General features: G+C 39.2%; 1 protein-coding gene across 1 annotated transcript; it reads right to left on the minus strand.

The window, feature by feature from the left end:
- Nucleotides 1–1,797: 1,797 nt before the first annotated feature.
- On the minus strand, nt 1,798–3,414 carry LOC106337969. The gene has a single exon (XM_013777053.1). The coding sequence runs from the start codon at nt 3,412–3,414 to the stop codon at nt 1,798–1,800; it is 1,617 nt and encodes a 538-aa protein (XP_013632507.1).
- Nucleotides 3,415–14,505: the final 11,091 nt, after the last annotated feature.

Below are 14,505 nucleotides of genomic sequence, written 5' to 3' on the forward strand. Positions count from 1 at the left end.
GGGGTGTATGGACTAGCTATATGCTATCATCGCATTGTTTGTGTTGTGTGATGCTTTAGGCATCTTGTTTGTTCATGTTAGAGCTAAACTTCCATAGTGGGAGTTCTATTTACTCAAGTCAGTGGTTTGCGTGTTTAGCATCCCATACCTCACGGAGTAACTCCCCTGTTGCTCACCCCTCTTTCTTCCCTTGCAGGTGAGCTTGATGAGTAGTTGGATATCTGGACGGTTTGGTGTCTTTGGGATCATTGTATTTTATTTCGATTTTAATTAACTTTTCGATTTAAGGTACTTGGTTTTTAAATTATAAACTCGTTTTTATTTGAAAATTATTTGATTAAAAGGTTCGACATTTTATTTGATTTTATAAATCGGTTTAATTCAATATTTTACCTTAAGTAACACGCCGTTCTCCATATAAGAGGTGACTGGTGTTACAGACTATTTAAATCATTCTTAAGTCCACTTCATAATTAGAAGGTAAAATATCGGTTACGTATTCGTCTCTATCTAATAGTTTGGATATCTACATCGACCGTACATATCTTCTATCAATATTCAGCTACGAGAATGACATTTACCACACATGTAACAGTTATAAAATTAGATCTCCGATGATTTTTTTTAACAGTTCCCACAAATCCTTGCATACTAAAAAGTTGATAAGTCGTACATGAGATATTCATATTCAACTTTCAGAATTTACACTAGTTATAATATTAAACTAGCTCAACTGTAGTAAATAAATAAAATTTACAAACACTAAAGACAGAATTTGTTTTTCAGCCCACTTCCCTGAAACTAAGGAATGAATACAAAATGGAAAATATTAACTGTCATATGGAAAAAAGTATCATAAATAGTAAAAAGAGAAAAGAAAAGAAAAAATACAGACAAAAAAAGCCGGAAGTGATGGAGCACATGAGGTAAAAGGCAAGAAGTGGCAGAGGGAGGATCACAGAAAGGATCTGCCTCAATTTGACAACTCATATGTCATGTCATTGCTCTCGCAATTATTTATCTGTTTCATAACCCACTTTTTCTCTGGTTGCATCAGAATTAACTTTTTTATTTACTACGGTCTTTGCTCTGTTTCACGTTCTATTTATTTTATTTTTTGTTCAACGATGATTTGATTAAAATAAAACAGAGGGATAAAGTTTAAGGTTCGGGGAGTCCATTAACAAACTTTTACAATTGAATCCGCTAGCCCATTCTGAGATCCGAGAATGAAGCTAAAACGACATGAAGTAAAAGAAGAAGAAGCGAGAGATGCAATGTCGGAGAGAGTCCCATAGAGCCCTGTCGTTCGTCGGTTTTCGTTAATTGCTTTGACAAGCACTTGAAAGTCTGATCTAAGCCAGATGTGGGTGATGCCGTGTGAGATAGCATGAAGAAGGGCCGCTTTCACCGCCAGGCCTTCAGCTAAGAGCGCCGAAGGAACGTGATCATGAACTTGAGCTCTCCTACCCGTTTCCTAGAGGTTCTGATCTATGAAAGTCCATCCAAGCCCAATTTTATTCAAATCTGATTTTCAAGAGGCATCGGTGTTACAGATGACCGTTTTGTGGAGATCGGGATAGTTTGTTGAGAGAGGCGGAGCTTGTGCATGTTGTTGGGCGGGCTTTTCTGTTGAAGCTTAAGCAGTGATCCATTCCTTCGCTGCGGCGATGGCCTTGCTAAGGACCTCTGTTGGCTCCGTGTGTCTTGTTTCAAAGATGAGACAGTTCCTTGCGGTCCAGATAAACCAGACAATCCAAGGAAGCAAGTTGACCTCGGTTCCAATTGGGGGGAGATTTAGACGGTGGCGGGATCTGTCGAGTTCCTCCGCAAAGTTTGAAGCCTGCAGGGGTAGAAAGGGAGATGACCATGGAACCAGGTTCCATACTTGTTGTGCAAACTTGCAATGGAAGAAGAGATGCAAGGTAGTCTCTTGTTCTCCGCATCTAATACACTTTGTGTTAGAGAGTAGACCTTTTTTTGTAGATTTTCTTCTGTAGGTAGTACGTTCTGGATGGTTTTCCATAAGAAGACTTGTATTTTTGGAAACGCTTGTGTGTTCCAAACAAATCGATACCAATTGAAACTTGCAAGTAATCTAGCATTGAGTTCTTGGAGAGCTCCCTTCCTTTGCAGAGACATGTAGACTGATTTTGTTGTGTATGAGCCGGAGGAGGGTTGAAGCCATGCATAGGAGTCTTCAGCTCCGGTTGTGCTTGGATGCAATAGAAGTATTTCATCTAGTAATGTTGGGAACTGCTTCTCGAGGGCGGCTCTATTCCAGATGCATGTTTCCCGGGTCAGGACATCCACTACAGCAAGATCTTTATCATCTAAAGTCAGAGGCCCCTCTACTGCTTTGGGAGATGAAGTTGATAGCCACGGGTCATGCCAAAGCCTTATGGAGTTTCCATTGCCGACGACTTTCCCCAGGTGCTGGATCAGGACGTCTCTTCCTTTCAGAACCCCACGCCATCCATGTGAAGCTGAAGCACTATAGGTGGTTTTGAGGAAAGCTTTGTTGTGGCAATATTTTTCCAAGAGAGTTCTAGCCATGAGACAATCAGGCTTGGTAACTATACGCCACGCTAATTTCCCCAGTAATGCTCTGTTGAATTGTTGGATGTCCCTGAAACCTAGACCCTCTATGTTTTTGGGTTTTGTCAATTTATCCCAAGATACCCAGCATATTCTTTTCTTTGTTTCGCTTGGATCCCACCAGAACCTTGTTGTTAACGTTGAATGAATGCGTTTGCAGAGACTTCCGGGTAGTTCGAAGCACGTCATTGCAAAGGTTGGCATTAAAGAGAGGATTGATTTTAGCATAGTCAGTTTGCCAGCTTGAGATAGTTGTCTAGAGGCTAAGCTGATTGCTTTTTGTTTGATTTGGTCCACGATCGAGGCGAAGAGATCTTTTTTGTTCCTGCCAAAGTGCTTCAGGAGCCCAAGGTATTTGCCTATTCCACCCTCTTTCTCAATGCCCATAGTTTGCTTTATACGTAGTTTTTCTTCGGGTGTTATTTTTGCTGAGAAGGTGATAGAAGATTTACTTGCACTAATCATCTGGTCCGATGCTGTCTCATAATCATTTAAAATTGTTTTGAGTGTTAAGCAGCTATTAGGGTCCGAGTGGACGAAAAACATGGTGTCGTAAGCAAACAGGAGGTGGTTGATCCGCGGGCTATGTGTGGCGACTTTAATTCCAGCCAATTTCCTATCCAGTTGTGATTTCCTACACATTCCAGAGAGAAACTCTCCGCAGAAGATGAACACATAAGGAGAGAGAGGGTCACCATGGCGTATCCCGCGAGAAGGTATACCTGAACCCAAAACTTCCTCATTTATTAAGAAAGAGTAGGAGACTGTAGAGATGCATTGCATTAGCCAGGTTATGTAGTCTTGATGGAAACCCATTCTGGATAAAACCTTATGGAGAAAATCTCATTCTAGTTTGTCATAAGCTTTGCTAATGCCAGTTTTAACTGCCATAGAACAGTTCTTCTTTGCGCCAGAAGCTTTTAGGTAGTGTAGAACCTCGTGTGTGATAAGTACGTTATCTGAGATTTCCTTCCCAGTGATGAAAGCAGATTAGTTCTCCGAAATAACTGTTTCTAGGACTGGTTTGTGTCTGAGAGAAAGGATCTTAGAAATCACCTTGTAATAGACATTGCATAGAGCTATAGGTCGATAGTCCATTACTTTCATAGGACTTGAGATCTTAAGGATCAACCTGATATGTGTGGCGTTGATGGAGCTAGGAAGCGAGCCTGATCTAAAAATTTTTTGAATTTCGTTGATGATTGCAGGAGAGACGGTTTCCCAATTGGATTGGAAAAAACTTGTTGAAAAGCCGCCTGGGCCCGGAGCCTTATCGAGGTGAATTGCAAAGAGAGCGTCCTTTATCTCTAGTGATGAGTGTATGGCAACGAGTTTTTCATTCATATTCTCCGAGACACAAGGATGGATTGCTTGATTTACAATTTCATCACATACAGGGTTAGAAGAGGTGAAGATGTCTTGGAAGTAGCTTGATATTTGTTCCAAGATTTGCTCTTTCTCATAGACAACCTCTCCCTCCTGGTTCTCTAAAATGGTAAGTCCGTTTCGAGCTCTCCTGCCTCTTGTTGATGCATGAAAGAAGCCAGTATTTTTATCTCCTAGTGTTAACCATAGTTGACTGCTTCTTTGTTTCCAGAATTCCTCCTTCGATTTGTACGCTAGTAACAACTCCTTGTTGAGGGAGGAGATAAGAAGGTTATTCGCTGTGGTTAGTGTCATCTCTTCGTCGACGGACAATTTGAGGGATTCGATCTTTTTTCGGCTATTGACATAATGTTCTCTACTCCATTTGGCGATTGCTTTCCTGCAGTTTGCTATGCGTGTTGCCACTGATAGGTTGTGTCCTTGGTTCCAGGCTACTTCAATCAGCTGAGTTATCTCTGGATTGTATCTTAACCTTCGGTCGTATCTAAAGATATGTTTTGGTTTGCGTTGGGTAGGATCCAGGATTGAGAGGAGAGGTATATGATCAGACTGTTGGAGATAGCGCGGTCGAGCCTACGGTGGACCACGTGATGTGTAATCCTTTCACATTCTATTTATATAACATTGTTTTTATCGTTGTTTCCCCTAGAATTATATATAAGTCTTGAAGTTATGTTTGGATCATTAATATTAGGGCGTGGGCAATATTATGAAGTAATGTATTGCTTTTGAGACTATTCAGGTGCAGAGTCGTTCTAAACTTCAATTTACATAGTTTAGTAATATGTTATAGTGCTGTTATTGCTGAATTCAAACAAACTCACAATTATCAATCACTACTACTTTGAATGATATAGGCTACAACTGCGGATTAGTTCGTCTGTGAAGAACTTTTCTAATATTCACAAGTTGTTATCAGCAATCGTGAACACTGTACGAAGAAGAAAAAATACTATAAGACGTGTACACAAATAAAACAACTCATGAAAATAAATATTAAAACAATTTCTTAGAATATATTTAGACTCGAATACAAATGTTTGCCGATATTTGGATTATGTTGTGATACCAAAAAGTTCCTGCCGGGTATGGATATTGTGTTTAATCTTTTTTTTGTGCAACCAATGTTTTCATTCATATCTTAAACACTTACCTGGATAAAAGCAACATCTAACAAGTGATGTGCAATTCTTTTAAGAAAATCAAGAGCAAAGCAATGTAAGATTGAGACATAAACTTAGACAAGTTTGATAAGATGTTGAAATCGATTTCAAAGGTGCCATCCGCAAGTAACCACATCAAGAAATTACGGCGTCCTTTGAATCTTTCAGACTTGAAAGTAGTCACTGTATATCGTGACTTTGAATGTTCCAAGACTTCAAAGTTCATTGAAATGAGTCTCGTTGTATCTTCCGGTCCCAAACAATCCGTTACACAAGATAACAAGCGGTAAGGAAAACAAATATATTCATTGGCTTTGGAGCCAAGAGAAGAATACCTCTCATAGAGAGGAGTTTTGATGGTAAGAGTCTTTCCTAGAGGACGTGTGGAAAAGATCTCGCATGGTCCTTGGCACGAGGATATTGTGCTTAATCATAAGTTATATTTAGACGTGAGAAAACTATGAACCGATTACAATTGTAATCGAATGTACTAAATGAAATTTTATTTATTCATTTTTTTTTGGGTAAAAAAAATTGTTTTGGGTTAAACATTTTATAGTGACTAGACTCCACCGCAAGCGGTGCCCCAAATCAAGAAAAATTTCTTAAAATTTTTTGGAGAGTCATAGTACCACCGCATCGACAGAGAGTCGAACCTGCAACCTATGGTAGTCGTCTGTAAAAAGGAGGACCACTGAGATACAAGCCCTTATCTATTTATTCATCTTTTGTATGCAATTATGTATAAAATTGATTGATAATTCACCCTCAATCCGGCTGATTTACATAGCAGCCCCATCCAAGGCCCACCCTATAGACTCTCATGATGGCTGTTTTCTTATCTGACTAAACTCACACTACCGCATTATTTATTGTACATTCTTTTAAGAATCATTTATTTTCTATTTTTCTTACAAGATTGGCTTGATACCGCAAAGCAATTTAAAATCATAAAAGAAGGCAGCCAATGTAGTAGATTTGTTTGATTCTTTGGCCGACCTTATAGTTCTAAAATTTTAAGTTATGTGCTTCGATTTTTCTAAGCAAGCTAAGAAACAAAAACAAATTATGTAACCTTTTACAAAACAAAACGAAACAAAAAATCTCTCAGCCAATTTTGTAGTTAACATTCATTTTTTTTTTTAAACAACTTGTAACGACTAGTCTGAATGAAGAAATGTAATAGAAAATGCAACCCATTGCAAACTTCTTAAAGAAAAATAATTGTGTGTTTAGATAAGATGCATTGACTTAATAATGATATGTCTCTGTTACATCTCTCACGAAATTCCTCATTTCAACTATTATTACACTACAACTCAGAATTGTCCAATGCATTATTAGTATTACTATTACTATTACAATAATGAATTTTATAATAAAATATTGTAAGAGCATAGCGACGTCCCATGTAAGATGTGTACATGTATTACATAAAAAAAAGATTTGTACATGTATGCGGTTGCCTAATTTGCATAAGCTAAGATATTGGGGGTGGTAGTGACAAGGGTCGATCATAAGAGAGTGAAAGTTATGTCTGCCTGATTATAGTGCTGGGAGACTCTAATATACGCTGGAGGTTTTGGTGCATGGTAGCCAAAACAAGTAATAGTGAGTAGTGGTGGTCAGATGTGATGGAACAGAGGATTTTTTGGTAGGGTTACGGAGTGAGAAAGCGAGAGTGGAGGAGGGACCATTACTCTTTACATGCTTTCCCAAAAGATACCGTTCTCAAAACGTGTCCAACTCAACCACAATTACTCATACGTCAAATCTTGTTTATTTACCAACAAAATCAAATTTGTAAAAGAATGTTAAAAACGTGAAAATGGTTTTAAACTTTTAATTATAACAAAATTGATTTACATTTAACCATATAGATAATCAATGAGACGTTTACACTGAGGGACACTTTCTCTTTTTTATTAACGCCTGAAAACACATTGTGTAGATGAGACACAATATTGGGATAACTGTCTTTTCGTCAAGGCCTTTCGCGCGAATTTGGAAAGAGAATGTTCACTTTAAGGAACCAAACCAGATAACACTATAGTTGGAATAAATGCATAAGGTGGAAAAGTAAAAGTAGGTATATGAGTTTTAAGGTCTCTTGTTTGGACCGTTGATTTTTTTGGTGAAACAAGATCTAATGGCTCAGAAGAGGCGTATAGTTTTGGCTCTAATAAATGTTGTTCTTTAACGTATAGTTTTTGTTTGTGAGAGTAGTGTGATGTCATGTGAACCACACAGCTGTAACTCTTTCACTGATAGATTTTTCTTTTGGTTTCTAAACAAAAATTTATCTGAACAAAATCTAATTGTTTAATACGAAAATAAATACAAATTAGGGGTTAACACATAGATTTTAAAGAATAAGCTAGTTCAGGTGGAAAACATTACTTGTGCACCCATAATAATCTGGGTTCAAACCCTTTTGATTTGTTTTTTATGTTGGTTAGGTCTTCTTGAAACGCTGCGTTTTGACTAGGCGATTTTGAGGGGATTTTGAAGGCGACGGAGATATGGTTTTTCATGATGGATACGGCTAATCCGTCGGGGATTCTAAACCCTCTCGAGGATAGATCGGTAATCAAGGGGGAAGATAAGAAGGAATCAACCGTGGAGAAACAAGAGAGGAGCTCGATTTTGACGGAAGAGAAGAGCTGGGTTTCGGCGGCTTAGGATAAGAAAAGTTTGAGGAAGTTTGAGGTAGAGATATCAACACAGGATGGGAAGAACAAGGTGGTGATACAAGATGAGGTCCTTGCGGATTCAACGCCACTGTGGGATGATTTTATCGTCGGGAAGTTTATGGATCTCGCTCCTCACATGGCGAAGGTTCATATGGTGGTGAACAAGATATGGAAGTATGGAGAGTTAGAATCGAAGGTGGATGTTTATGATGTAAATGCGACAATGATGAGATTTAGGATCTCAAATCCTAAAGCTCACGAAAAGATCCTAAAAAGGGGTATGTGGAACATTGCTGGAGTTCCCATGGTGGTGACAAAGTGGACTCCAAAGACGGAGGAAGAGAAGCAGAAGGAGACTGCGATTCCTATGTGGATTCTTTTGAGGAAGGTGCCATTGCACATGTATTCTTGGCAAGGTCTTAGTTTCATGACTAGCACCGTGGGGTTTCCTGATCGACTGCATCCTGAGACGATTGCGTGTACTAATCTTGAGGAAGCAAAAGTTTTTGTGAATGTTGATGTCTCTAAGCCTTTGCCCAAAGAAATCGACTTCGCTAAGGAGGGGAAGGAGTTCACAGTGGAATTTCACTACCCTTGGTTCCCATCAAAATGCAATCTATGCAGCAAGTGGGGTCATGCTGAGAAGGTATGCGTTATGAATGGAAAAGAGAAGAGAAGAAAGGAAGCTCCACAAGAGCTAAGGGATGCTAGTGGGGCTAAAACTGTCGCGCAACACTCTCCTATTGAGGAAGGTAAACAGGAGATAGTTCCCACTGTGAAGAGTCCCCAGATAGTGGAAAATGATAAATTGGAGGAAGATGCAGTAAGCATTCAGAAGGAAAGCAGAGTATCAGACTGGTCATTGGTCTCTCCAACGAAAGCATGTCGTGCTTCTTCTGGAATGTGAGAGGCTTTAACAAACCTTTAAAACATTATGTAGTCAAAGAGTGGATTCGAAACAAAGATATGAATTTTGGTTGTCTGTTGGAAACAAAGATTAAAGAAAGGAAGGCAGAGAGAATTATGAAGGAGGTATTTCAAGAGTGGCCTCTTATGACAAACTATGATTGTAGTCAAGGAGGTAGAATCTGGGTTTTATGGAGGGAATCTGTTCGTATGACACCGGTGTACAAATCAGATCAGCTAATTACTTGTTCAGTGGGGTTGGAAGATAATGAGGAGATTATGTGTACTTTTGTCTATGCGAGAAATTAAGTAGAAAAAAGAAAAGAGCTGTGGGAAGATCTTTGCAATCACCATAACTCTACTATATTCAAAAATAAGGAGTGGGTGATAATGGGAGATTTCAATGAGATTTTGGATGGTGAAGAGAATTCAAGGTTTGAAAGGTTGGGAACACTGCCTAGAGGTATTAGAGATTTTCAGAGAACGATGTTGCATTGTCATCTTTCTGACTTGGCTTATCATGGACTGTTATTTACTTGGAGCAATAAACAAGAAGAAGGCATCATCTGTAAAAATTGGATAGGGTCAGTATGAATGATGCTGCACTTCATCGGTTTTCAACTGCTTATTCTGTATTTGAGCCTGAAGGCTGTTCAAACCACATGCGATGTATGATTCAGTTGAAGCCACCACAAGAAAAAATTTGACGTCCCTTCAAATATGTGAATGCTATTGGAGCTTTATCAGGGTTTCTTCCAATGGTGGAGGAGTATTAGAAAACCACTGAGACTCTCTTTCATTCCACTTCAGCAATGTACAGATTCTCTAAGAAGTTAAAGCAGTTGAAGCCGATGATCAGAGAATTGGGTCGAAATGGGTTGGGGAATTTAACTAAAAGAACTAAGGACGCATATGAGAAGCTTTGTGATAAACAGAGGAGTACGCTTGCTAATCCGGGTGAAGTAGCAGCACAGGAGGAGGCTGAAGCCTATGAGAAGTGGATGCATGTAGCTAACCTTGAAGGGGACTTTCTAAAGCAGCGTGCGAAGTTACACTGGTTGGACGTCGGAGATCAAAACAATAAGACATTTCACAATGCTATAAGGATACGACAAGCTCAGAATATGATAAGGGAGATAAGGTGCTTGGATGGGAACACTGTTACAAATCACCAGAATATTAAAAAAGAGGCTGAGAGGTTTTTTTTGAGCTCTTGAATCTATGTCTAGCTGAGTATCAAGGAGCTACGGAGGATGAGCTAAAAGATATCTTGGATTTCAGATGTAGTTTGGAGGATTGTAGTATGTTGGAGGCGGAAGTAACTAAGGAAGAGATTCATAAGGTTCTTTTTGCCATGCCAACTAGCAAATCACCTGGTCCTGATGGGTTTCCATGCGATTTCTTCAAAACTACATGGTCTATCATTGGGCATGACTTCACGGTAGCTATTCAGTCGGTTTTCAAGTTTGGTTTTCTCCATAAAGGGGTAAACTCCACGATACTAGCTCTGATCCCTAAGAAGACGGACTCTATGGGGATGAGGAATTACAGGCCGATTGCGTGCTGTAATGTTTTATACAAGGTAGTGTCAAAGATACTAGCTAACAGATTGAAGAAGTTATTGCCAAGAATAATCTGCGAGAACCAGTCAGCTTTTATCAAAGGTCGATTGCTCATGGAGAATGTGCTCTTGGCTTCAGAAATGGTAAAGGATTATCACAAGTCTTCAATTCCTCCAAGGTGTGTAATGAAAATCGACATCTCTAAAGCTTTTGATTCTGTTCATTGGGAGTTTGTTCTGAAGGGATTAAAAGCATTGGGTTTTCCGGAAAAGTATATACATTGGATTAAGCTGTGTATCACGAGTTTGTCTTTTTCGGTTCAACTGAATGGGGATCTTGTTGGCTACTTTCAGTGTGCGAGGGGTCTGAGACAAGGCTGCTCACTTTCTCTTTATCTCTTCATGTTTTGTATGAATATCCTATCTAAGAAGATTGATAGAGCAGTGTTAGAGCAAAAGTTCAAATACCACCCCCGGTGCAAATCTCTCTCCCTCAACCATTTGTGCTTCGCGGATGACTTGATGGTGTTTGTTGAGGGATCAAAAGAATCCATTGAAGGTGATATTGAGGTGTTTAATGACTTTGCGGTATGGTCAGGTTTGAAGATCAGCATTGAGAAATCCACAATCTATATGGCTGGTGTCTCTGCAGAAGAGAGGACAAGAATATTATCAAACTTTCCCCTAGCAGAAGGAGCTCTCCTTGTGAGGTACTTAGGTCTCCCGTTCATGACTCAGGCTATGAGAAAGCAAGATTATCAGCCTCTAGTAGAGAAAATAAGAGGTAGGATCAACACTTGGACCACTCGTTTCCTATCTTACGCAGGCTGGCTGTTGCTGATCAAAGCTGTCCTCATGAGTATTGTCAATTTCTGGTCTGCTGCATTTAGACTTCCGAGTCAGTGTATTAAAGAAGTAGAGCAACTTTGTTCAGCATTTCTGTAGACTGGTCCTAATCTTAAGTCTACTGGAGCTAAGGTTGTGTGGACTGAAGTCTGTAAGGAAAAAGAAGAAGGTGGTTTGGACTAAGGCCTCTTAGAGAAGTAAACAAAGTTAGTGGTTTGAAGCTTATTTGGAGACTGTTGAATGGGAATTCGTTGTGGAGCAAATGGGTGAAGGTTAACCTGTTGAAGAAGAAGAGTTTTTGGGAAGTAAAAACTGATATACAAACAGGATCATGGATGTGGAAAAAATTGCTCAAGCTCAAGGAGGTTGCTACGAGTTTCTACAGGAAGGAAATTGGTAATGGGCGTCACACTTCATTTTGGTTTGATAAATGGTCAGAGAGAGGAGTTCTGGTTGACTTACTGGGAGCTAGAGGCTTTATCGATATGTGTATTAGAAAAGAAGCTACTGTTGAAGAAGCAATCCTCTGTTTCCGTAGGAGAAAAAGGCATCGTGTGGAGATTCTGAATGAGATTGAAGAGGAGTTGGCAAGGTTTAAAGACAAGTTGTGTGTCAAAGTTGAAGATGTTAGCCAGTGGAGAAGGGCGTCGGGCTTTAAACAAGTTTTCTCGACTTGTGAGACTTGGAGACTGATTAGAGAAGAGAAGGATAAATGCGACTGGGCTAGTTGTATTTGGTTCTCGCAAGCTACCCCGAAGTACGCATTTATGGTTTGGTTGGCTAACATGAACAGACTGTCTACTATGGATAGGATTGCTCGGTGGAGTCAAGGAGTGGATACTACTTGTGTGCTTTGCAAGAACTCACCGGAAGACAGGAATCATCTGTTCTTTGAGTGTGCTTATTCATCTCAAGTTTGGGAAAGTCTCAGCAGAGGAATCATGGGAACTTCTTTCACAAACTCTTGGTCTGATATAGTGCAACTAATTGTTGGAAGATCAATGGAAAAGAAGCTGTTCTTTTTTCTCAGGTACACTTTTCAGATTGCAATTCATGCATTGTGGCGTGAGAGAAATAGAATTAGGCATGGAGAAAAAATGCTGCCATTGATAATTTTGAAGAAAATGTTGGATAAGGGAGTGAGAAACAAGTTGAGTCAGTTGAGATCAAGGAGAGTGAAGGGAATGGAGGATACATTGCAAATATGGTTTGGCACAAGAGGGTGATAGTATTAAGGAGTAATCTCAGTACATAAATTAGAGTAAAGGATGCACTTTTGATGTATAAAAGTCTTTTTGATGAATAAAAATTTAACATTCATTCAAAAAAAATTAAAAAAAATAAATACAAACGTTTACAAAATGCAGAAACTTTCATCTTATACAAATCTCGTAAATACCCAGAACATGGAAGACAAAGGTGGGATCTTCATTGTTATCCATATCTCATCTGACAACCTCTTATCTGACCATTGCGCACTTGACCCTCCCCCCCACTCTCATGTCCACAGCCACCACATCCACACAACTGTCGTCCACACCGATCACATCCACACGTCACGACATCAACAACATCAACACAACCACTGACCGTGAGAACCCCGTCCACAACTCTTCCGACCACATCAACAATATCCACACACACATTGACCAAAAGAGCTACCATCACCTCCATTAATCACCACCTCCAGTATCTCCTCTCCCTCTATTACCACTTTCGTATCCACCACCGAGAGCTCCATCCACAACTCTTCTGGTCACATCAACAACATCAACACAACCACTGACCGTGAGAACCCCGTCCACAACTCTTCCGACCACATCAACAATATCCACACACACATTGACCAAAAGAGCTACCATCACCTCCATTAATCACCACCTCCAGTATCTCCTCTCCCTCTATTACCACTTTCGTATCCACCACCGAGAGCTCCATCCACAACTCTTCTGGTCACATCAACAACATCAACACAACCACTGACTACGAGAACCCCGCCCACAACTCTTCCGACCACATCAACAATATCCACACACAAGCCACCGTCACTTTCATAGGGTTTGGCCGAGAAAACAGAGTCAACTAGTTGTTCTAAGAAGCGGGGTCTAACTTTCCATGTGGAGTTTGTCTGTGAATCAAAGGAGGCGGAGAAGAATAGAGATCGAGATCGAGAACTAATCGGAAAGAGCGTTGAAGACTACGCGGCGGCGGTCGGGGCCAAGGAGCGATCCAGATACTGAAATCGAGAGGTAGAACATGGTAATACGATGTCGAGAGAGACGAATCAAGAAGATTTAGAGCCGCATCGAAAGTATCTTTCTCAGATTACAAATTTGTCGCACGGGAGAAAAGGGGTAGGGTTTCGTCGTTTCATAGTTTTCTCAGATTAGGGATTTTGTTTGAAAGAGGAACCGACGCCAAAGAGATAAAGTGATGTTATATTTAGATTTTTAATTTATCAGATAGATAGTGTAACGAAATGAGATGTCCTTTAGTTAGAAGTTATGTTGGTAATTTTGTTAGGGTAATGTGTCTTGTATGTCCAATGTGTCTCTTAGTGTAATTGACAACTTAGAATGTGTCTCCTAGGGTAAAAATTTCATAATCAATCCGAAGAATTTTATATTAACTTCACAAACACTTTTTAAAAGAAGCAGATATATAGACTACCGGGATTGTAAAACTCTTATAACCCTTTACAGATTTTAACGAGCTACGAAAGGTATGACTGGTTTTCCTACTACCACCCACAAACGCAGTTTTTGCGGTTGTTAGCGGTTGTTGGCGTTTTATAACAATCATTCAAACTGCTATAAACCGTTTCAAACTGTTTCAAACCTCGTAAATCCAAAAGTTGGTTCCACCTAGCGTTTACGGTTGCGGGAGGATAATTTTTTTTTTCTTTTTTTAAAACAATATAAATACAAAATAAAAATAAAAATAAAAATTTTAAATTTGAATTATAAAAATACTAAAATATATTTATTATATTTTAATTAATATTATAAAATTTTAAAATAAAAATGTTTTCTATAATTTTTAAAAATTGAAAACTATAATTTTCTAAATATAATTTTTATATTTATTATAATATTATGATTTTTGATATTTTTATTATTATAGAAAATGTAAATATTGTTAATTTATTATTTAATCACTGCTGCATTTGGTAGTTAACCAGTCATAAGTATCCTCGCAAACGCACTAATTTCTAACCGCAGAACCAGTCGTACAAATCTCTTAAAACCGCTAGAAACCGCAACCATCCGCATCCGCAAACTCTCACAACCGCAACCGCTGCGTTCGAACCAGTCAGACCCTAAGTTTAGCGATATAGTTTAGAGAAAAAAAA

Source organism: Brassica oleracea, chromosome C4 (assembly GCF_000695525.1).
Source record: "Brassica oleracea var. oleracea cultivar TO1000 chromosome C4, BOL, whole genome shotgun sequence".
NCBI classification, from domain to species: Eukaryota; Viridiplantae; Streptophyta; class Magnoliopsida; order Brassicales; family Brassicaceae; genus Brassica; species Brassica oleracea.

Coding starts and splice junctions, on each gene's coding strand:
- LOC106337969 (XM_013777053.1), bottom strand. CDS start 3,414: ATGGGTTTCCATCAAGACTACATAACCTGGCTAATGCAATGCATCTCT.